The 25,062-nt window shown below is 43.5% G+C and overlaps 2 protein-coding genes across 3 annotated transcripts in view; one reads left to right on the top strand and one right to left on the bottom strand.

Annotated features, from left to right (window-relative positions):
• Nucleotides 1–14,096, top strand: part of ASB2 (ankyrin repeat and SOCS box containing 2) — a 29,147-nt gene extending 15,051 nt beyond the window's left edge. For both annotated transcript variants that reach the window (XM_066188718.1, XM_066188717.1), the window contains 5 exons: nt 320–565; nt 2,806–2,977; nt 7,762–8,323; nt 12,002–12,155; nt 12,885–14,096. In XM_066188718.1, coding sequence (XP_066044815.1) covers nt 320–565; nt 2,806–2,977; nt 7,762–8,323; nt 12,002–12,155; nt 12,885–13,021 — 1,271 coding nt within the window. In that variant the 3' untranslated portion in view covers nt 13,022–14,096. The remainder of the gene's footprint in view (nt 1–319; nt 566–2,805; nt 2,978–7,761; nt 8,324–12,001; nt 12,156–12,884) is intronic.
• Nucleotides 14,097–19,482: 5,386 nt separating this feature from the next.
• FAM181A (family with sequence similarity 181 member A) lies at nt 19,483–20,390 on the bottom strand. Its single transcript, XM_066186911.1, has one exon. It carries the CDS (start codon nt 20,350–20,352, stop codon nt 19,483–19,485), a length of 870 nt encoding a protein of 289 aa, XP_066043008.1. The 5' UTR covers nt 20,353–20,390.
• Nucleotides 20,391–25,062: the final 4,672 nt, after the last annotated feature.

The following is a 25,062-nucleotide window of genomic DNA, read 5'->3' as shown; positions in this document are numbered from 1 at the left end:
TATCATCTCTCTGTGTCCCTGTGGTTTCCTGTTGGTACAAATGTGCTGGGCTGGATTTCTCCAAGTACCAGATTTGGCACAACCCCTGCACAGGACACTTAGCCAGGTCCACCTGAAGACTGGCTTCACTGCCTCATCCTTTCTGAGTCTCAGCAGTGTCACTTGGCAACAGCCTTTGCTCTCATGCAGACCCAAATGGATCTTTTGTCTTACTGTGGCCTACTTGTATTATATTGCCTTGGGCTACATGAAACGGGTACATAACACCCAAAACACTTTCAAAAGCCTGTCCTAGTCTCTTCCCTTTTTTCTAAAACAGCTTGTGAGCGCAAGAATGCAGAGGCTGCAAGACTCCTGGTGCAATACAATGCAGATACCAACCATCGCTGCAATCGAGGCTGGACTGCTCTCCATGAGGCTGTCTCCCGAAATGACCTGGAGATCATGGATATCCTTGTCAAAGGGGGTGCAAAGATTGAGTCAGCAAATGCCTATGGGATCACTTCTTTATTTGTGGCAGCTGAGAGTGGGCAGTTGGAAGCTTTGAGATACCTTGCAGGATGTGGTGAGTACGTGCACCTCATATGCACCTATTCATTCAATTCTTAATAATTCAGAGTTTCCCAGTAATTCTCCCTGGCTCAGTTTTTCTGTCTCTTGAGGCAAGGCTTAGCCCACAGAGGGACTAAAACCCTGATGGTGGAACTGGGTAGGGTCCTTCACAGAGGATGAAATACATGAAGCACATGTGCTTCTTCAGCATTCATTCATGGTTACCTGCTTTGAGTAGTAATGTGGTGCTGTGTGACTGCATTTACTAACAGCTTTCTAAACCCATAATGCTGCACATGTAGCCTAAAATCCAGTCAGTCACAAAAGACAGCTGTAGGTGGTCACAGATGGCAGAAGTTGAACTTCAGCCAACCCTATCTGCTCACAAGCATGTGCTGTGATGGGCAAGGTTAGTGGTCCTCATAATGTATCCTCTGAAAATAAAGTACCACTATAGAGTTTATGGGTTTATATCAAATAGAAGCAGACTCACTCTCCCTATGTGTAAATGTTCAAACATATAAACAGAGTGAATCTGAATCTAATTTACACTAAACCTATATTTTACTGCTCTACTCATTTAAAACAGCTTTACAATAAACACAAGACACTTCACTACTGTTCTGAGGCATATTTTATTTTCAAAATGGACTAATATCTTCAATGAAAGTAAGACATGGCTCCTGCACTTGCAAAATAAGAGCTTACTGGTGATGAAGATAACAAAACTTTTGAAAAAATTAGTATGATTAAGATATGAGAGCTGGGAAACAAAAAATGTGTTCTGCTGCCCAGCTAGTCTTGTCAAGAGAGTTTTGTATGAGGAGTTAGTCCATCATGCTGCCTATGATTTAAGAAATCAAGCCAGAAAGTGATTTGTGTTTCAAATTAGATAGATATTAAGATTTCCTTAAAGTTCAATTTTAAGAAAAATACACAAGAAAAAATCCAACAGAACTGTCCAATTGTTTCAAGCCCTGAAAAGCTCTTCTGAGCATCCCAGGAATGATATAATTCATTCTTTATGATGAGCAACTTTCATCATAAAAAGGGTTTTTTTCTCATTAGGAACGTAGTCCTGTGTTATGTTTTGTCACTGTAATTCTCCTGATGTTTCCAGCTACAACATCTTCAAAGAGCCAAACACAACACAGATGTTTCAGCTTAGGGTGAGAGCCCAGGGAAATGTTCTCATTGGCAGGGAGTTTTCATGACCAAACAGAAGACTGATCGGTTTCTTTATTGGAGTTTAGAAACAAAACTCCAGTGAACTGTCATTCCCATTTAGGATACACATAGAGCAGCCTTCCTGAGAGCACCATGGTACAGTATATGACAACCAAAACCCAGGCTTAAGGGCCTTACAACACAAAAAGCTAGATTCCATATTTTTTATGGCAAAAAAGTATTGTCTTGGTTTATATTTGCATGTTATTTATTAAGCAAAGAACACATTAGAGCTCAAGACAGAATTTCTCAAATAATCTATTAGTTCATTGATAATATTTCTCTTTTTTGTAGTAAAACTTACCATTTTAGCCTAACTCCAACCCTCATGAAGTGGATATATGGCCTCAGGCGCTGAGTTTTGAGATGCAATATTCATTGATTAAGGCACTCCCAAATAAAACCTGTTTAGAATTGTTGAACAGCACCACGCAAATGTCATTTTATAGAGTACTATTTTAGCCTGGACACATACTAAAATTAAAAAGGAGTATAAATACTATAAATGTGTGTAATACTTACAGTGTGACTATGCAGGGTATAAATGATACATATAAATAAATATATAGCATAAATAGATATCCATAGAATTTTGGAGAGCACCTATTGATATAATCTAGTCCAAACTCCTGCTCAGGAATAGTATATATACATAGTGCAAACACATAAATATTGACGGTATTACTGTGTTTGAAAGAAAGGCCATGCCATATAAAGAACAGCCCATTTAATTTTTTTTTACCTTTGAGCCACAGCTGATGGAGCCTGGAGTCATGATTGGGACCTAACAGTTGCCACCTGTGATAGACCCTCCCTCATAAAATTCCCATCATGTTATAAACAAATGTAAACCTATGATATAAAGGTGTATAGCTGGTATGACTGTGCCACCTCTGATATGACCATATTCACACCCCCATCCAGCACATTTCATAGCTTCAGTGTCATGGAAATGTGTTAATTGAAAGTATGTTCCTCCCATCTCATTTTAACCTTTCGGTGCTAAAAGGTTGTCTTCCTTCCTAGGTGCTGATATAAATACACAAGCCAGTGATAACGCCTCTGCTCTTTATGAAGCCTGTAAAAATGGACATGTGCCTATTGTGGAGTTTCTTTTGTCCCAAGGAGCAGATGCTAACAAAGCCAATAAGGATGGCCTGTTACCTCTTCACATAGCAGCCAAAAAAGGGATTTGCGAGTAAGTTTTAGTTAGTTTCATGGTTTCATCTTTTAGACAAGAATCCAAAGACCTTACAATAAGGAGAATGTAAGGTCCCAGAACTAATTCTGAGCAATGTGATCAAGGCAGATACCAGCTGAGAAGTGGGCTTTCTGCTTGCAGAGCTCAGGATAGAAACTATAAACTGGAGAGTGTTTAGAGGCTGGGATGGGATGGGATAGGATGGGATGGGATGGGGTGAGCAGGAATGTGGAGTAAAAGATTCCTTTAATTCTACCTAGACATCACCTATTACATCTAAATAACACCATGTATCTTGGAAGTGAATTAAACTGGAGTCCTCAAAATATTCTTGAAATATAATAGAAAAAGTACTGGTGGGGAGTGTTAGCCCTTAATAGTTTTTGCAGCATGGTTTGCAATCATTTTCCTACATGGGCCGTTGTGAATCTTCTGCACAAGCAGAAGATGCTGGATTCGTCTCTGGTGTGTTCAGGTTTTTAAACAATAATTCAGTTTCTGACAGCAGGAAGTGGTTAAGTGGATCTCTAGGGCATTAGTGAGATTGTTGCTAGAAAATGGTGTCCAATTCTGATATCCTTCCTTTCAGAAATCTTTCAGGAAATTTTAAAGATTTCAGAAAAGAAGGACAAGAATTTCTCATGGTCTGGAAAATATATATTATTAGTAAGTAATTAAATAACTCTTAATTGTAACAGACAAATTCATAAAAACACCGACTGCTTTCTTTCTGAAACTAAAAGTGTTTGGGATAGAGCTGAGCATATTTTTTAAACAGGGAGAAAAGTAACTAGTGGAAAAAAATAAGCAGAAATCAGGTAGAATTACCAGTCCTCTGAAACAGAGATTTTTTCTAGAAAAGTGACAAACTATAGTCTGTGATAAAGAATATCAATTTAGAAGATGCTGTCTGGTTGCACTGTTGTGTAAGTAGTAACCTGGGACATTGCAGTGGGCTTTTGAGCCTGAACTCCATAGCATTTACTTCGGGTCCTAGAGCAAGCTTTAGTTCCTGCTTTTAATCCCTCATTTCTGGAAGAGTGAGTGTCCCACAGCTAATTTTTCATTGCAGTAACAGACCGCTTTGGTGACTGTAGAGCACTCTTCTGACTATCACAGTTTCTACCAAAATATTTCTAGACTGCAGTTGGACAGAGAGTGTCTGTCCAACTACAGTGCCTGTTTCTGGACAGGATGGGTATCTTTGCAGAGAACTGCTCACGTGGATTCCTACATATTTCACAGTATCTCAGGAATAAAAGCTTTTAACATCACTACACCTTCCCAGAATTTTCATTCTAGCATAATTTTCATTCTAGCATTTAGATTTGCTTGGGAATGCCAATTAAGCTTCTCAAATCACTTTGATAAACCTAAGGATATTAATTTTCTGCAATTGGAGTAGGCCTGGTTCCTTATGCAAGCCATGTATTCTAGAGGGTAGCTCAGTGTCAACTTACGTAACAGGTTTATACACTTACATCATGTACCTGCACTGACTGACATAAGTGTGATTCAAAATTTTCTCCAGGGTTTGAGTTATAAAGTTGTTTTCTTGTGTGAGAGACAGAACTCAGCTTCAGTTGTTCGCTTTCTAAGAAGTTTATCTGAAAGTACAGTAAGTTGATCTGAATCCAATTTGTATATAGAGTATGGGCCAGGTCTCTGAATCTTTCCACCCCCCCAGTAGTCTCACACTCTGACCTGAAAAGAAATTTACATGGAAACTCCACAACCTGAGTTCACCCCTGGGTTGTGAAAGCAAGGGCCTGATTCAGGGCTCACATCTATTACTCCCAACAACCAGCAGCACAAATGAGACCAGAATTTAGTTCAAAATCTGCATTCCTTCACTTGTAAAAGACTGAGCAAAAATTTTGTGCACAACTGATGCAAACTAAGTAGAAAAGAAAGACAAAAGAAAAATATATTCTCTTATAAATATTTATCTAAATGACAAAACTTTAGCCCATTTGGCTTATCATTCTTAATTCCTCTGGTATCCAGTAAAATAACACCCCGTATGATGACCTCTGTATTCCTGCAGATTTAGTACGTAATTCTGCAGGAATTCCACACTTCAACTTTTTGCCAGAGCACGAAGGCTCCCTACGATCAAAAAGCCAAGAATGTGGTCCCAGGGCTCAACTGTCAACTCTTGTTGCTTGGTGTTTGTTTATTTTAAATGACACCTTGTCAATACTGACCTGAAAATCATAAGGGTCATCTCATAAGCTGTAGTACGATCATAAGCAGGCATTTAACTCTTTCCCCCTTAGAACTGAGATGTTGGGAAGGGAAGACGGGGAGAAACGTGGGCAGATTTAATAAGTAAATACAAGTCAGTAAACTTGGCATGCTCACACTAAGGATGCTCTGCCTCCTCCTCCGTATAACCCCTAACAAATAGAAAACACAGAAGCAGGTGTCAGGGATTAGGGAAATCTTGGCACTATTTAAAAACTGTACGTGAAGCTTATCCCTGTGACAGACATGGGATGAGGTCTGACTTGTCTGGCTTTAGCTGCCTTCACTTGAGTTGCATTCTCCCTCTAGGAAATGCTTCAGAGGCACCATATTACTGAACTGACCTACTTTGGAGGGTGAGAAAGAGACACAGGTTCAAGCTGCATAATTAAACTGATAAAAATTTGACGCTTCCTGCTTGTCATACCAAAATAAATATGGGGTACAGGGACAGTACTGGGCTCTAGGACACTGCAGCATTTGGATGCAGAGCCACAGCGTGGCACCCATGCAGTAAGGTTCAGGTTCCCCTTGCAGACAGAAATGATGCAGTGCCTCTTTAACTCAGATGTGAAGAGCTGGCTGAAGCACACATGCTGGAGGGAAAGAACAAAACAGATCCTTAAATCTTCAAAACATTTGATCATGGGATGAGTAATGCTGGTACTTGGCGTAGTGTCCTGACAGTGCTCTGTGCCCTTTTTGTTATTAGGCTCTTACAGAACATTTGCTGAGGGTGGGAAGTTGCCAGCTCACCAGCACCCAAACCTCCTGCTCCCTGGCAAGTGTCACAGTGCTGGAAAATTAGTGTGACTGCTTGGAGAAAAGAAAAAAAAAAGTGCTTATTTTCCCAAGATATTTACATAATTTAAAAAGCCTTTTTGTTTAAAAATGAGATGTTGAAGTAACTTGGAGACATCAACAGTCCATCATGTAAATAGGAACATAATCCTGTAAAATGCTATGCATCTTCAACTCTCATTTTAGCTCCTGGGAGTGTTGGAGGCTCAGTCATTTACAGGATCACAAGATCATTGCAGACAAAGGTTTTACTGGCTTAGTTCATTATGTAAATACATGTTTGAGGGCCCAGTGTTGGGACTAGCCATTGCAGTCAAGCTGAAAATATGCAGCATTTCAAAGGAGACACACTACATGGTAGGAAACTGAGCTTTGCATCTTTGTGTGTCACCAGAGCTGTTGACTGCTAGGTAGAGTAGTCTCCATGGGAGGAAAAGAGGCAGAGAAGGTGTGCTTGGCCTCCCAGTGCACACAAGTTCCTATTTTAGATATCCCTCTCTACACAGGTATTACAAAGGGAGCATGGGCAACTCCTGACACAGCAGGCAGACTCAGGCTGGATGATCCCTAGGCTCTTTGTGAAAGTAGCTTGAAGTGACTTGCCTATATCTGCAGAATCAACCTAGGGCCTTGGCTATATCACCCAACTTTATGTGCAGGAAATGAAGGTTTAACCCATAGGGTTGGTCATGCAGCTCCATTGACACCTGTGCAGATATAAAAATGAGCATGGATTTATGACTGCAGGGCTCCTGTTCATCCTATATTTGAAATCCATATTAAATATTAGAGCAGCTTGATTTGTGTTGTTGTGTTTAAGGCCACATCACGCTTCCCAATAACAATCCCTCATTACCAGGGTTTAGGACTCAGCTGCACATTTTTTCTCCCTCAGGTGAAACATGGAAACCAGCCTGGAAAATATTTTTACTTCTTTTTCTCCCTTTTACTAATTGTCTTTTTGGCTCCCCGTGATCTGGGATGGACATCGATAGCCCCATGAATTTGCTATAGCCAAAAGCTGCACAGTGAAGGCCTACAGGATAGGCACCAATGCAGAGTAATAACTGAATTGCAAAATCTAATAGGGAAGGTATCTGGGAACTAAATCTATCATTTATCCTAGCTCAGTCCTGTAGACATGGGGTTTCACCTCCTGTCTGGTGTCAAGCCCATTACTGTGGCTGTGACTCACAAGACCTGCCAGCACTTGGTGTTGGCACCCTTCTCTGCTGAGCAGTAAAGACAACTCTGTGAAGGTGAGATAAATTCTCTGTCCTGGCACCTCAGGCTGGAGGTTGTGCACCGTTTCCTCCAGTCTTACCCACAGCATGATGATGAAGGTGCAGAATATCTGGTAGTTCCTGGCTGGTCATCTGCCATTTGGGCTGTGGAACCTAAAAGAAATTACAGCAGGGTGGGTGAGTGCCAGTCTGTCATCTTTTCCTTGTAGCTGCCCCTGAAGTTGCCATTACATCACAGAAACTCATCGGAAATCTCAAAAAAATATGTTCCTCCATGAAAGGGGAAGGTCACACAACCCTCATTTTTGGCAAGGTAGGTGCACAGGGAGTTGCTGACAGGTTTGAGGTTTGCACTCTGGTTTCTCTGAGTGGCTCCTGTGCTCGAGTTAGCGGGCTCTGCCTCACAGGTACAATCATAAAGCTCTGACTTGCTGCAGGGTTGTAGAACCCCTAGAGCTCACTGCTGCTCACTGAGTCTCCTCCTGGCAGGATTGTGTCCATGCTGATCCCTGTGACCAGCCGCACCCGTGTCAAGCGGAGTGGCATCAGCCCCCTGCACTTGGCGGCCGAACGCAACAATGACGATATCTTGGAAGAGCTGATAGATGCTGGCTACGAGGTCAACACTGCCCTTTCTGATGAACGGTCCTGCCTTTATGAGGACAGACGCACCACCCCACTCTATTTTGCTGTTTTTAACAACAATATCTACGCCACAGAGCTGCTGCTGCAAGCTGGAGCCAACCCCAATGTTGACCTCATTAACCCATTACTCATCTCCATCCGCCATGGCTGCCTGAAGACCATGAAACTGCTTCTTGACCATGGGGCAAATATTGATGCCTACATATCAAGTCATCCCACCACATTTCCAGCTACCATCATGTTTTCAATGAAGTACCTTTCTGTGCTGAAGTATCTCCTGGATCTGGGCTGTGATGCAGGTTCCTGTTTTGAATGTCAGTATGGAAATGGCCCACACCCTGCATTAAATTACAGGCGGGAAAGACTTAATGATCCCCAGGTGACCAGGGAGCCAACTGTAGTACAGGTAAGCACTGCCTAGTCTACCTACAGGACTTTTGAGGACATCTACCATTGGGTTTTGGCAACTTTAGTGTATTTTTTTTTCCAACTTCTTTGTGAGAAAATATGCCACTATCCCTGCTTTATTTACAGAAAAACATTCCAAGTTTGTGTCCAATGACTGCAGGAAGGTAGGCAACAACCACTATGGCCATAGCTTGAATTTACAGTGAATTGTAGCCATCTTGACAGTCTCATCAACAGTTCTACAATGCTCTTTTCCTCTGGACCTGAGGTCCCAGGAGTGAGGCATATTTTCCTGACAAACATATGGATGATAGCATATGGGTGGTAGAAACTTTCTTTTTTTAACTTGCCCTGTAGGATTTGTTTTGTCCGATACAGAATGTTAGCTACTAGCTACATGAAAACAGTCTAGTGCTTCACTCTGGGAGGGTAAACTACTAGTGAATGTGAACGACTGCAATTTCTGAGTCTGCCGGATAAGCAGTCATGGAGAGAGAGCATAAATTATTACATTAGCTATGTGAATGAGTTATATTTGAGTTATATTTGATGTTTTCACAAGAGATACGGAGATTTAGGTCCACGATTTCATATTTTCAGAGCCATTTATAGGCTTTAGATATCTACATTTTATACATGTATCTTTGAAGTCCTTTCTAAAATGCAGCTGGGCTCAGCTTTTATTGGGCTGGAATGGGACTCTCAATCCCTTCAAGGATTTTTGCACTATCTCAGATTATACTTTTTTTCTGATTTCTGTATGTTCTCTCCTTCCAATGCATCTCAAAACCTAATGCTCCACCCAAAATTTGCTGTCTTTCAACATGCTACACAAAAATGAAATCTCAGCATGGCAGTTTTTCTATTTTGCAAAGAATCACAGAAGAAATCAAACAGCTTCTGTCTAGTTTAAGTGCAGCTTTGAGGGATTCAGAAGAATCCTGAAGGTATGGTTACCAACATATGTTCTTTGGTGGTGGAAAGAATAAAGGAAAACATTAAAAGAGCCTAGGAAATCTTGACCTTTTTATCAGTCCTGTCTTCCAAAAGACTTTACTCTCCAGTAACATATATGGGGAAAAAAAACAACCAAAAAGAAAATCTTACAGAGAGAATTTTAAGAGTCCATCACAATAATCTCTTATCCAAACAGGGCTTTACCCTCAAGAGTCTTTGTCACTACAAAATTCCTCCAGGATACTGTATTTTTTGTCAAAGAAAAATTTATAAAATGTATCATCTCTAGTTCTTGATCTGTGATATGGTAGCCCATTGAGTGAACAGGGAGATGGGATTCCAAGACAAGCAGAGAGGGTTTATCTGTAGCCCTCTGTGGTATCCTAGCCACTCAAAACCAGTTCCTTCTGGATCTCACCTGAAGCCATCGACTAAGAAAATATTAGTCAAAAGAGTCACAGTTAAAGGTCACATCACATAAGGCAGAGATAGAAAAATTATATAAAATTTTATCTGTGCCCAGAGAGAAAGCAGTAAGGACAGATGCACACAGAAGAAAAAGTAATCCCTTCCCTGTAATACTGTTTTTAATTTGGTTTTACTGCTAGGATTTTGGCTAATAAAAATGAGGCTTGTGTGGTAGCTTCATGATATGTAGTTATGATATGGTTTATATTCTGAAATACGGAGGATCATATGAAACTAACAGCCTTCTCCACACAAAGGACGTTCTTTTTCTATTTTCTTGTGTAAGATTACATAGGGATAATACATCTGAATTATTAATTTTTAAAAAGACCATGAACTACTGCAACTGGATTTGGAAAATGTACAAATATAAATCATCACTGATGATACTAAATTAATGTGTCCTGGAGAAAGTGAACACAGAAAAACGGTTTCTGACTCCCTCCACGTTTCTGGAACTGCTGTTGATCCCGGAAAGGTGGGACGGACAGCAGGACCGAACTGCCACGAGAGGGCATTCGGGTTTCTGTCGAGAGCGCAGGCTCAGAGCCACTTCGTCCCTTAGTCAATCCCGCTGCCCGGTGTTGCAGTTTTGCATTGTTTTTCTTTATTTTGCTATGCTTCTTTTCCTGCAATGTGTTTTGAAACATGTTTATTCCAGAAGATTTTTTTTGTAAGTCGAGCTTGTGAACAGGGAAGAAAGAAAAAGGCAGGCAAGGTCTCTGCTAGAGACAAGAAGAGAGCAAGAAAGATCCAGTGTTTTATGGCCCTACACACATCTTCATTTCACTCTAATGAAGCAGTTACTGCAAGGAGGTGGTAGTGCAGGTGCCCAGTCTGTGCCTCCCACGGGAACTGCATGGCAGTGACACAGAGCGGAGAGTGACAGCCAGATAAACAAAACTGCACTCCCTGTAACCAGCCCAGGTGGGGAACTGTGGGTTGTCCACCACGATCCTTCTGACATTACTGTCTCTAGTTGTCCTGGGAAACATTACATGGTGATGTTCAGTGAAAAATAAGAGTCAGAAGAGTAGTAAACACCTCTGTGAATGCTCTCACCTTGAACAAAACAACCTTATTTTCCGCAGCTCTATTTTACTAGGTGAACTAATATAATTTTACTTCTGAATAAGAGTATCCACACAAGAGTTTAATGATTTTGAGTTAGGACTCATGCATGAATAATCAAATTTCATCTAGTTACAGGAATTTAAACTGAGGGAGCTTTAAGCTGGTGCATTTTCTTTCCTGTTTGGTGCGGGCTTAGAAGGTGTTTGCAGACACTCTGAACAATTACGTTGATGGATGGTGCTTCAGCCACCATCATTCAATAGGGTTTGGCCATGTACCTGACTTCTTATCCACACAGCATGATTTAATTCATGTTAAACTTCCTGATTGCTTGCATGCAGATTACACCCACAGATATCTTCATTTATGCAGAACCCTAAGAGAGACAGATGAAACTGGTATAATATACATATTTAGATTAAAGTGGGCAGATTTTTTTAAAATGAGACTGCTTAAAGTCAGGTCCTTAAGTCTCTTCTTCAGTATGTCCATAAGAAGCCCTCCATGCAATGGATTTGGGTACTCTGGAGCTTACACTGGAGACAATGGAAAATTTGCATGATCCAGGACTGAGTAAGAAAGGCACCCCTCTTTTAGGCCGAGGACAGCTCTCACATGAAGATCTCTGATTCATCTGTGCAGAGATTTCTCCAGACTGGTTTCTAGTAAGATCTTTGGTCCCCCAAAGCTGCAGATACTGGCAGGTTCACAAGAAGCAGGAGATGCTGCACTCTTCTGAATCTCCCTCTTTCCCCAAGATTCCTCTTTGCCCCACGGAGCCACACCCAAGAAGGGAAAGGACCCAGCATGCCAGTCACAGGGCCCTAGACTGCATGGACCTTTCAGCAGCCCCTGACTAGCTTGGGGCAAAGTTCCTCTACCCTTGCATTTCCATGGAAGTAGGATCTTAGGACTTGTAAAAAATTCAGCATTATTCCATGCTCCAGAGCTAGGACTTCACCAGGGATTTGTGTCATCCCTGTAAATGCAAAGAGGGGGTTCTACCCTCAGCTGGAAAAGCACAGGCCTTAGTCGAAGTTTTCTGAAGGAAACTGATGATTCCCTTCACAGCTGGTAGAAGGGAGGCACCATCAAAGCTGTCAGGGCTATTGCAATTGCTGTTTCCACAAGTGCATTTGTGTCCCACTGATAGTAGCCAATCTGTTTTTCCCTGAAGTTCTGTGAAATGGTGTCTACTCCAGAGATAAGTCGCTGGGCCGGGCCGATCATCGATATTCTTCTGGATTATGTGGGTAATGTGCAGCTCTGTTCCCGGCTCAAGGAGCATATTGACAGCTATGAGGACTGGGCTGTCATTAAAGAAAAAGCAGGTATGGTCTTCCAGAAAAGAATCTGGCACAAATAGTCCCACTGCTGGCTTTCAAAACCTCAGTCTCCATCTCCTCTTAGTATTCATCCCATGAACTTGAAAGGATTTCCCTGCTGTGACTGACCAGGTATGAGGGTCAGAAATTTCTGAGGTGTCACTGGTCCTGTGGTGTGAAATGCACACCAGCCATCCACCTGACCCACCGGGAATGAGCACAGCAGTGCAGAAAGGTCCATTTGGATGTAGCTGGGGTTCAGTCAGATCAGGACAGGTGGCAGCACAGCTATCTCCATAGCAGCCTAGCAAAGGCCTTTAAAGCCTTTATTAATGTTCCACTCTCCTAATATCCTTTCCCTCAGGAAAAAGTCTTTCATAGATATTATCAGAATCAGTTTTGTGGCACCAAGCTAGATTTGGTACCTATTGCATTTATTTTCAGTGGAAAGGCTGAACACTTTGAAGAGGCTTGTTTAAATCCTTCTAGAAAGCTCTTGCTATGGCTGAGATGGGTACAGCACCCCAACCTTCAGCCCCACATCCTTACCCATGTCATGGGTAATAGATGATCTGCCACCAATCCCAGACACACTATCCCTTCATTACAGAAAAAAACCCTTTTTTCATTCTTTCTTCTCCCATTTCCCTCTTGACACTGTCCTGCCCAAGCTGAGCTCAAGCCCCTCAAGCTAAAACCTGTTCTGCTCATGTTTCTGACCCACCTGTCTTTCAGAACCTCCACGACCTCTTTCCCACCTTTGCCGCATCAAGGTACGGAGCCTGGTTGGAAGAAACCGCATTAAGCTCCTTGACACCCTACCTCTGCCAGACAGACTGATCCGGTATTTACAGCACGATTACTCACAGTGACCCCAAGCACACGGGATAAGCAGCAGCTTCCCAGTGTGGCACTCGATGTCACCACTGTGGCACAGGTGCACGCCAGGGAGGAATTGCTGCTGACTTGGTCAAGCAGCCTGCCGTGACTAATCCAAGAGAAATGTGCTTTGGAAGCATGAGTGAGAAGAAAATGGAGGAGACAGCTAACATGGGAGACTGCTGTTAGGTTTTTCAAGAGAAAACACATATCATTCACCTCAGATCTTAGTCTGCAAAGAAGAAGAAAGGAAAGCCAACACTGACAAATGAGTAGTGCTGAAGCAAATATCAGTGAGGAACTCAAAAGTGTCCTGAAGCTGTGGTGGAGTGCAGCATCCTTGCCATGGTCACAACTCAGAACTTGTCAAGAATCAATGTATTTGGGAAAACAATCACATTACCTTCACTGACTGAAATTTATATTACAGTTTCTATTCTATTGTTTGGATTTCTGCTAAGTGTGTTGGTTGCTAATTCTCTGATATTTTGACACCGCCTTGCTAACATTTTACTTCAGTTTTTGTACCTTTCTTATTGAGTACTTGATTTCTGAACCTTCAAATCTCAGAACTCTTTAATAGACTAAAATCCAGAAATGGTGAATCCTTTAAAAGTCAGTTTATTTAAGCAGGATGGACGAAATATATTTGCACATAGTGAATACAGTTCATTCTGTATTGTATTTGCAATAGGAAGTGAAATTTTGCTTGAGAGAATTTCTTAGACTGGGGATTTGAAAGCAACCCAAGCTCTTTTTTCACTTTTTTTTTTTTTTTTTTTGGTGGGTTTTTTTTTTTTGGTGGGTTTTTTTGGGGGTTTTTTTTTGGTGGGGTTTTGGGGTGTTTTTTTTTTTTTTGGTGTAAATTAGAAGTAGCTGCACTGTAAACAGTAGGTTTATGCTTTCATGGATCTGGTGTCAGAACAGAACAAAGCCCTAGAGGAGCAGGAACAGAGAGTGATGTGAAGGAGAGAGGCAACACTGCTGAACCAACTTATTCTCTTTCTCCCCCAGAAGATCTTATCTCTACAAAACCCAGCCTCTCTGACGTCCTTGGACCTCTGTGGCTGTAACAATACCATGATTGAAAGTAAGAGAAATTATTTTAAAATTATTGAATTCAAACTGCAAAATTTATGGAAATTAATACCCAGAATTAAGTTTCCAAATCCTTATTCAGCTGCCTAAACATGCCAAGTTGCTTGCACCAGGTGTTGTTCCACTTAAACCAGGGAAATCATATTCAGTATCAGATATTACTGAAGCAGAAAAAAATTCTCAGAATTTAGCCCTGGATTTTCTGACTTTGGAAGTTTGAAGTATCTGTTAGCTTCCTTTTACACTGATGAAAGTTATTATCTCAGCTTCTTTGAAAATTAGGTCACCTATTTACAGCTCAGATCCACAACTGATTTATGGCAGCTTAACAAGTCGCCATCTATCTGCTGAACCACTATAATTGTCCGTGAAATTCTTTTATTGAAGTTCTTAACAAGTCACATTCCCTCACTGCTGGGGAGGCCAAGGAGACCATGGACAGTTATTGGCAGTGACTACAGATCACTTCACAAGTATGACTTGATGAGCTGCTTTGATGAGTGCTTTATTCCTCACTAGGCATGTAAGAAAGAATGGAAGATCTTATGCTAGAAGCACACTCCTTACCTTAGGTGATAGAGGAGCTGTGCACCATAGTCTGCTTGGAGTCCCAACCAGAGACCTTACAGATCTGGTTTAGTTTGTTGGTCCACATAGCATCCATGGAATATGATAGAAACCTAAGTACGGAAAACACATTGCACTGCATTTTATTTGTGTGAAGTTTTATACCTTAACACAGGACTAAAGTGTGTTGCACAAATACAAGTTATACAATCTGCCTGGGCACACAGACTGTGATGACTTTGTGTGAAATCTGTTCATCACTTGTGGGACAGGATGTGAGCAGAAAAAGGACTGGTTACAGAATTGCTTACTCTGTCCATTGCTGCCCCCTTTATGCAAAAATTGAAAAACCAACAGAGTTTCAATGCACACTGAACACTGATCTTCTTGTAAAGCTTTGGAAATTCAGGTGAGATTCCTCCACTGGTGAAGTTTAATCCACTAACTTCCTTTACTACCAGTTTAGGATCTATTCATTTGCCTCCTGCAGTGTGAACAGGGAATTGATTCAGGATAGGAAAATACTGGGTGGATAGAAAAGCATGGGGAACAAGAAATCACTGTATCAGTTCTGCCAGTGAAGGCCCTGTTTTGGTAAGCAGTACCTGGAGAGACAGAAAATCACTGTAGTTCATGCATCTCTCACTTTCTGGGGCCGAACAACAAAAGTTTGGGTCTTACACTGACAGAAATCAAAAGTCCTTGAAATCAAGTAAGCATAACACAGCAGAGTTGTAGGGGATGGTGGATACAGACAGAGCTTGGTGGAGACCACTTCAGAGTTTGGTGTGCAGTGACAGCCCTGGAGACCCTGGCAGGTAGAAGGGTTCACAATCACCAAGTACATGTATAACTCTAGAGGTGGGATTTCATAAGTTTCCCAAACTGGGAATTTCCCCTGAGCCAACATTTTTGTGTCCACAAAAGTCAAGCAAATAGCTATGTCTTTTTATGTCCTTGGAGAAGCTGAAACTGGGTTTGAATGGGATAAATAAGGACAGCACATTTCTTCTTTCAACCAAGAGACCTTCATTTCTACTGGGAGACCCATGTCCTGATTGCTGCCAAAGATCTGTCCTGAGCAGAAGTCACTGAGCCAGACAGCACTGGTCTGATGGGAACATAACACAGCTGTGGGAAGGATAAGTGCATGCTGTGCACAGAAACTGAGGTGAGAAAAGTCTACCTGTAAGAGGGGAAGTCTGGTAATTACAATGTTATTAAGTCCTTTCTGCTTAATCTTTAAAGCAAACCTTCACACACTCAGTTTACGTTTATTTGCACTGAAATGGAGCCCACAACCTCTCCACTCCAGTCACTGACATACTATTTTGTGCACAATACTGAATCTGCAAATTCAATGTGCCTTTAATGCATCTATCTACAAGTTACTGTGAAAAGAAAAATGCTCCAAAACCGAGGCAAGCCAGGCTTTGTAAGCAGATCAGTAATTCTAGTGCAAGGTAAAGCAGCTTGTTTCACTTGGTGTGATAGACTCCTCCAGAGACAACAACTTTATGTTAAATGTTCTAGGAATATTTCATTACCTAGTTACTGTACTTTTTTTCACTGCAACATGTGCAATTCACTGGATGTTCTTGTGCACTTTTGCATTTTTTTTATTTCATTTTGTATGAAAGTTTTTTCATTTACCTCCCCCTTCCCATTATTTATAAAAGCTATTGTGTTTTTAAAAATTGAAATCTGCGCTGTTCTAGTAAATAGCAGCTCTCAAATGTTATATTTCCATCTTTCAAAGTATGAATAAACAAGTAGATTCTTAAGGACTATCATCTGTCCTGAACAGTAACATCAACCATCAACCAGACAAACACAAAAATATCCAGGAAAATTCTGAATCTATCCAAGCTTGAACAATTAATAATTCTGTTGTTAACTTCAGGGATGAGAGAACAATAAGCATTGCTAGAGAGGAGGCAGAGTTGCTATTATTTGCAAACCTTTTGGAAAGTCTCACACATCCCCATTCAGGGATTTTGAATATACTTAACAATTGTCTTCTGTTCGTTTGTGTTTTACTTCACTGCTGCTCCAGTTCAAAGCCCCAGCAAGAGCCACTGCCTGCCTTGGGCTGGGGTGGGGGGAACTTCCATGTCACAAAGGATTTTGAAAAAGTAACACTAGTTTAAATCTGAGTGTAGAAGCATAGATATTTGAGACAGAGGTCATTTAGAATGGTCTGTTTCAATCCTTCATCATAACTTTAAAACACACTATTCTACTACATGGAAAATGTGCAGCAATATACATTCAAATGGAAAAGAGTTTAAAAGAAGGAAAAAAAAGAAAACTAGGAATTTCATATTCAAAAGACAGAAACTTGGTTTTAACTCTCTTCTTTCTCTGGATTTCTTCAGAAATAAAATTTATACAGAGGCTATCCACTTTGCCAAGTATTTTAATTTTATAGAAATCCTTATTCTGGTGTGGTCCACAGTACTTTGAAATTTCCCTAAGGAGCACTTGAGCACAGTAACTACTGCAATACCAGTAGTTCATTCCATGACTACTTCCATCTGGCCACCCAGATGGACATCCAGACCAATACCAAGGAGGCTGCTCTGCATTGATGGCACTGAACTCAGTTTCAGCATCTGGCTGCATCTGGATTACATGACACAGAGCTATTGATGTGAGAAAAGCCCTCCATTCTCATGTAAAAAAAATCCCTGCCTACAGGTCTGTAAATTAAAAGCCCTTGTCCTCCTACCTTTAACTTCAATGGCTCTGGTTTCTGTTACTCTCCTTCTGGAGACGGACAGAGTTCCCTCATGGATTTTTTTTTTTCCGAAAAAGGGAAAGGCACCTAAGTATGTTCCTATCTTCACTTCTGGATCAAGAGCTAACCTGACACCTTTAAGCCCTAGATTAGCTCTTTAGCACATCATGCCTCACATGTAGCTACAGGTATGTGCTACCAAAGACATTTCCTGCTCTCTTTCCTACAGGTATAGTCTATACTGGCTTGATACATATCCAGTGCCATAGCAGGGAGAAAGCAATGAAAGCCATCTCTATTTCTACTGTTCGCCTGCACTACAAACACATTACAGACATTGTTTCCAATGTGAACATTGGTTGGATATGTGAGGCTTGGGGAAAGAGTAAACCACTTTTAGCCTGAGAGTAGAATCACAGAATATTTTAAGTTGAAAGGGACCCACAAGGATCATCAAATCCAACTCTTAAGTGAATGGCCCATAAGGGATCAAATCCACAACTTTGGCTTTATTAGCACCAGGTTCTAACCAACTGAGCTAATCCCAGTGGTATTCATATCCTAATAAAAGTTGCAACCTGGTTATATAATAACAAAGCCATCAAAAGAGACAAAATGATACTCTACAATTGCTTCAGATTATACTTTTTAAATTACTGCAATGCAGTCAAATTAAGTGTTTTCTGGTTTTCCCCTTGTAGAGATATCAGGAGTCATAGAGAGCTATGCTAGTCAGAGACCAAACCAGTCAAGACCATTTTTTATTGAGTTCTGGGAGAAGTTCCCATTAGCTTCAGCAACAGCAGGTTTAGACCTTGGGAGGTCATGTGTGTCCATTCCTTGGCCCTTTTTCCTCACAAAATACATTTCTCTTGACTTCAGTGATTTACTCCAGTACAACTAAATAGATACATAAGCCTGAAATATTAAACCTCTCATATCTCATGTTCCGTGCCTTAGCACCACTTTCTCCATGGGTTTAGAGAAACCTAACTTAAAAACACTTCCTAATAAATTCTTCAATGCCAATTTGTTTTAAAAAAATTAGGAAAATACTAGGCAAAACATTTACAACCAGGTCTTGTGATAACATCGTAAAATCAGGCAAAATAAAAGATGTCTCTCAACCAGAAATCAAGGCAGTCTGTTCTTTCCTTTTTTTCTTCCATCACACATAATGGTTTTGTATTAAACTAAAACAATTCCTCATTTATTCTGTTGATGCAGAGCAATTCCTGGTGTGGAAATTCACCCCCCTTCCATTTGCACCAGCTTAGCACTAGCTAATATCCTAGCCCCAGAAGAATTACTTCTGATTTATAGCAATCTGAATAGGCAGAGATTTCAGCCCTCATATCTCCCCACCAGCTGCAAATCAAACCCGTGTCTACCCACTGGGGCGGAACTAAACAGACTGCATTTGCAGAATCACCAAAATAAAGTTACCTTCTTTCTTCCCTTATTATTTTTTTAATTCTCTCAGTATTTACATACAACAACAGTTTAAATCAATTACAAGTGGTTTCTATACCAAAAACCATCCTTCCAGTCTCTTGCATGCAAAACGAAATGACCTGAATATCTTTGACTTCTCTGGAATTACTTTAAAGTACGAAAACTCTTTGAATGCGTTTAATTCGTTTCATTTCACTGCTGCTGCCGCAGGGCAGGGCCCAGAAAGATGTTCCCACGTGGAGGAGGTCTCCTAGGTGTTACAAGTGCAGCTACGAATGGCCCGAAGCCCCGCTCGCCGCGGCTCAGACAATGCCCATCGATGAAAGAGACCTGGTGTGCCTCATGCTGCATGCCACCGGCTTCGCAGGGTTTATTCCCAAGTTACCCCCGTGCACGGAGGGGAGAGTGCAGCCCAAGTACCTTCCCAGCAGTTACTAATTCCCTCCAGCCCGCCCACGAGGCAGAGGGTGTGATCACCGGCCCTCTTGGCCCGCCGCTCCGCGCTGCCAGCAGCTCACGCCCGAAGGCTGACCGGGCGTTTCAAATCCCCCCTTAGGGGCTGTCGTGTTCGGCATGACTCCCACACCCGCCCCGCTAAAGATAGCCAAAAACATTGAAGATGGGTGGGGGGATGGCGGGCTTGGTGGGGATGGGTTTCAGAACCATGGGCCTGTAGAGTTTCTGCCCCGGGCCATCGGCCTCCTTGCAGAAGTGCGGCACCTCCGCCGGCAGCGTGGCCGCACTCTTCCTCCACAGCCCCAGCCCCGGGAAGGGCGGCGGGGTCAGCGCGCCCGGGGGCTGGTACACGCCCGGCCCGGGGCAGGGGAAGGGGCAGCAGGTCCAAGCACCCACTCGGCCCGAGAGGGCCCCGGCGGGGTCCTTCTCCCCGGCATGTGGTGCGCTGTCAGGGGGGCTCTCCGGGCCAGCGGCGTCTGGGCTCCTTTTGCTTTTCTTCCCCTCATAGGGAGGAGGGTCTCTGGGGGCTTGGAGCCCCTCGGGGCTGGCAGGAAAGGCTCTGGCCGTCAGGCTCTGGGCCGGCCGTGGTTCTTCCCAGAAGGACGCGGGGAGCTGTCGCTTCCTCATGGGCACCTGGTCCGGTCGGGCAGGCTCGGGTTTTTGTTCCTGCAAAACCCCTTCCCCGGTGAGGCTCTCCTCTGCCTCGGCTGCCTGCATCACCTTCTCGGCGGCAGCCCCGCCGTGGGGGCTGGGGTCAGGTGCCTCGGGCTGGGGGCCGCGGGCCCGGTCCTCTGCCCCCCGGCGCCAGCCGCACTCGGGGGGTTTGCTGGGGTGACACCGTGGGATCCGCGAGTACTTCTGAGAAAACCGCTTGAGCTGCTTCTGCAAATATTTTCTGTGGTCAACCGACCGGCGACAAGGAGCTGATTTATCCAGAGCCGCTTTGATGTCGCTCGAAGCCAGGTTAACGAAGTTCAGTAGAGTTTTTACCTCGCTGTCCGATGCCATCTCACTGAATGCACCGTGCAGAGTTTCCCATGAAAAGTTTATAATCCTTCTTCAGACAAACCTTGGCAAACCTGCGAAACATGACAGGCAAACTTTTGAGCAAGAAGCTTTGGTTCAAACAGCACTAACCAAATGGAGGGAGGGTAGGGGGACATGTCAAACTTCTCAGCCACGCAAACAAGTTGTTCGTCAGCTCGCTTCCATGCAGGAAAACTGCAGTGGGAACGGACGCGTGCCCGCAGCCCACCGCCCGCACGGCTGCCCCAGCGCACAGCGGCACGGGGACCGGCTCACAAGTGCCAGCCAGCTCAGCGCCTAATCTTGTTAGGGAGCGCTGAGGTGGACAGAAGCCGGGGTGGCCGCCCTGGGAGCGAGCACGGACACTCACCCGGCGTGCGGCAGCTTTTCTCACCGGTGCTGGCGGCTGCGTCGCTGCAGAGTGGAGAGAGAGAGAGAGAGAGCCCCTTCCCCGCTAATCTCGTTAGGCAGGTTACACACCGCCAACCTCGGCGGAGGCAGCCTGGGCCCGCCAGTGTTTGGATGTAGTTTAGCAAGCACTTGAGCAAGCTGAATGAATATCGACTCCAGCGAGTTCGGGGCTCTCCCAGGCCAATCAGAAGCCACTTTGCCAAATACAAAGCATCCCAATCAGGCATCAGCCTCCCCTCCTTGCATTCTTTGCCATCACAAATTGTCTCCATGGGGACAGCCGCAGAAAGACAGCTAATAAATACAATCATTTCCCCATGATTTCTACCACTCTCCCTATCCTCTTCACCCCGATGGAAACCTTTCATTTAAAAATTACACAACCCAAAGCAAAAATGCTGAAGATCAGTTAGGAAAGTTTAGACAACCCTTTCTCTGCATTCTCCAAAGCTCTCTGGGGGCTGATACTAAACATGCTTCATTGGCACAGGACAATATAATACGGGGGACTGGACTAGCCTACTTTTAACCGTTCCCCATCAGAGCTTTTTTTTTTTTTTTTTTTTTTTTTTTTTTTTTTAAGGGGAGGATGATGTCAGAGAAAGGTAGGAAAGGAACAAATCTCTAAAGAGATGTGCAGATATCCATGGAAAGGGAGCTTGAGCGCTCAAGAATCTTGTCTTTATGTTTGCCCCCTCAATTGAGTTACACAAAAGCTGAATTACCCATTCAAACTACCCGAACAAAAGGATGGAGTTGGATAGTACTCTTGCATCTGTAGTCAAACAGTTAGAGACTTAAATCGAGTCGTCATGATGGAGAAAGAGTTAGACAAAGCCCATAGAATTGCCATCAGCAAACATTTTCCTGTGTCATATTAGTGGGTCTCCATGACTCCCCCTGGCCTGGGGACAATAGCACAAGTTTGCACACTCGACTACTGTCACCCTGCCAACGCTGGCAAGGAGCAGAAACAGGACAATCCTTTAAGGGGAAAGCATGCCCGCTGCAGGGAAGGTAAGAAGAGAGGGAAGAAAAGGCGTGTGAAATGCTAATTGAGCTGCTTCCTTTACTGATCCAGAGTTATGCGAGCCCTCTGCCTTCTCGAAGGCTTGTCCCTAAGGGGTGACAATTGCTTAAAAGCACAGTGTAACCTAGAGCTGGAGGAAAAGGAGAGCAGAAGAGCTGCCCTTGGTGTGCACTGATGATACAGAGCTGGCAGCAGCCTGTATGCCAGCCAGCACCCACTGCCTCCCACAGCTGAAGAAGCTTTGCTGGTGCTGTCCAGTCCCCAGAACTTTGGGGGATGGGAAGACTGGATAGGGGCACAGGACCTGTGCACCCATCATCAGGGAAATACTGCCAGCTCTGAACCAAACACAGATGTGTGCTGAGGAAAGCAGGGACTGAAGTCCAAGTCATTTTGGAAGTAAAATCTGCTTTACTGACGTGAGGCATCAAAGGCCTGAGCACTGAGGGATGAAAACAGCCACATTTTACAAGTATTTTACTGACGGTTATTTTAATTTATTTCTGTTTATCCAATTTTCATCAGAGGAAGCCAAGATCCAGACTGTGCCATTATATGAAAGTCTGGGCACAGACCTCAGGGATGACTCTTCAGGAACCCTGCATTGGTGGCTTATCCCTATTCACACCTTTTCTCTCAGTCTGGCCTGAGCCACATGTGGTGGTGCCCAGGCTGAGGTGTTTCTGGTCTAGGGAGACCCTGGGATCAGGACATCCTGCAGCAGAATTCGCTGCAGAGCTGTTGGCATGAAGGTGGGCTGTAACACAGTGGCTGATTTGCTACTTGCAGGTATGCCTCTCTCCTCCTAGTGTCTATGTGGCCTGCACAGACACTTCTGTGCAGCTGGGGCTACAGAGAGAGGTTTTGTCTAGCTCACTGAAAGAGATGCACACCAAGACATCATGTCTCTCTTTGCAGGAATAATCTGCCTCCTGTGCTTGAGTTTTCAAACCCAGCCTAGGATACCACATTTCATGGTGAAGTCTCCCACTAGAAGTAGTTAGTTTCCCAAGGCAGAAAAAGGGAGAGATAGAGAGAGAGAAATGTGACAAGTACCTGGGAATCAAAGACTATCTCAGGATATTAATGAACTATGTCCTCAGAGACCTGGGAAACTCATGCCGTGTATTATGAGACCTATGTCCAATCATGGGAGCCCCAGAACCCTGAGCTGTGCTCTGGGCCTGAGGGCTGGTTGGATTGAGGAGGGTGGATGTGACTTGCCTGCTTATTGGGGGATAACAACAAGCACCTCCAATACACTCACTGCAGAAGCCCTTTCCAAGCTCCTACACTACAGCCGTGCCAATCTTTTCCCAGAAGGATGCTCGTGCAGGGTGAGGCTCTTTGGGCACCACATGGCAGGGGTGGGGGAGGTCCCCACACCTTGTTCTGCTCGCTGCTCTGCCATCCCATTCCCCTGCAGCTGGTAACAGTGGGGTGCCAGAGGGGAATGAACCAGCAAGCAGGATTTAAAAACCAGAGCAACCCACCCTTTCAAGGTCAGACTCAGGTTGAGCTGCACGGGGTTTTCTCTAAGAGGCCACCGGAGCCCTTTTGTTCCTCGCTGCTCTCGCCATGTTCATCCCAATGTACATGTGAAAGGAACAATTAACAATAGGGCACTCCTCTATGAGGATCCAATGCACTTTGAAGTGTCCACCAAGCAAAAGCTCAAGAATGATACATCATTTTCCACTGTGAACATGTCAAACTAGTACAGCAATTGAAAAAATGTCTCCACATGCCTTCCCAGCATGCAGACAGGGACCAGCTGGAGAGCTACTTCATATCCGACATGTCACCTCCTGACAGCTGTCTTCTTGGGAATTTTTGGTATGTAAAGTTTTCTTACTCCTTTTTTTAAGTAAAGCACAAGAATAAATCCATTCACTTGAAAATTGCAGCCAGGCCTCTCCTAAAATGAAGTATTTCCTTTGAGACTAAATGAAGAAGAGAAGAAAGAATGTTTTCTTGCACAAAAATACCTGAATTTTTTTTTAAAGTGTCACTAATTGTAAGCAATGCCGACTTTTAGTCGCTTCTACACCAAAATCTGATGGAGTTTATTTCCAGGCTGAGGGGCCCATTCAGCAAAGGTATTCCAGCATTAGGTTATCTGGGGCCATGTGAGCACACCCCCTAACCAAAATGCACACCATTACCCAGGGTAGGGATCCCTCCCCATAAGTGCCACGAGCATTTCAAAGAGAGGAACACCTAAATCATGCTGGTAGAGCAAAAGGCAGCTCAGTGAACAACTGAGCAGTACAGAGATGACACAGAGGAGGAGAGGTGAAAAATAAATTTCCATTTTTTTATAATTTTTTAAGCTTTTTTTGCCCATTTAGGTAACAGTCCTGTTACTCTTTGTTGAGCCTAATGGATGTGGACTTTGAAGCAAAGAGAAAATGGGACTCCAACTGTTTTGAAATGTCAGACAGTTAGCTAGAACATCTCAGATGGGCCACATGTGAATTGTTAGTTTTCTTTGTCCAATCCACTATGGGCAGTTAAAAGCAAAGATAATTCAGTTGCAGGATCTGTTTTCACTCACCTGCTGCCTCCTAAGCCTCTGCTTTGTCTTCACACTTGAGAAGGAGAGCCAAGAACCTGAGGGGAGGTAGTGATGATTCATGGTGAAACCAGAAGAGAGGAGAGGAGTAGTATTGGGATGGAGGAAGACCACTAAAGCTCTTCCTTGGGGATCCTGATTTTAGATTGCATGTTGACAGTGACTGAAGTGGAAAGATGTTAATGATGCACTGATGGCATAAAAATGGAAGATGTTATTTAACATCATACTGCAAGAACTGGGTGACCTTAAAGGTGATGCAATGGGAGAGGAAAGGATTGCAGTAATTCCGAGCCACGCACCTCAGGAACTGATAGCAGGAATTTCTGTCATGAGGAAAAATGTCACTGTCTGTAAATGAGAAGGGAAATCAGGTCATAGAATAAAAATTAATCTCCCTCCATCTAGTGTGACCTTCAAAGTGTGTGGAGGGGAGAGGGATGAGGGAGAAAGGTGGTATGGTACTGATGGCACTCAGGTTCCCAAACTGGCTTAGAGCCTGGCCCCAGCCTGGGATGGAAGCTTGTCCATTCCAGGGCCTGCATGTTCACTTGAACTGTTCATGTCTGACAGTGTGTGCATAGGGGTGCAGCCAAACGCCTTTGCATCCCTTCCTGCACCCCAGCACGCAGGCACTGCAGACAGCAGCAGGGACATCTCTCCCTGGCACTGACAC

The sequence above is a fragment of the Chamaea fasciata genome, unplaced genomic scaffold (genome assembly GCF_029207755.1).
Source record: "Chamaea fasciata isolate MVZ Bird 193981 ecotype frontalis unplaced genomic scaffold, bChaFas1.0.hap1 SCAF_7, whole genome shotgun sequence".
NCBI lineage: Eukaryota > Metazoa > Chordata > Aves > Passeriformes > Sylviidae > Chamaea > Chamaea fasciata.
Note: the sequence above shows the minus strand (reverse complement) of the source record. Positions and strands in the feature narration are given on the sequence as shown.

Bases quoted from the DNA above. Each gene is read 5' to 3' on its own strand.
- FAM181A (XM_066186911.1), bottom strand. From the start codon at position 20,352: ATGGCATCGGACAGCGAGGTAAAAACTCTACTGAACTTCGTTAACCTG.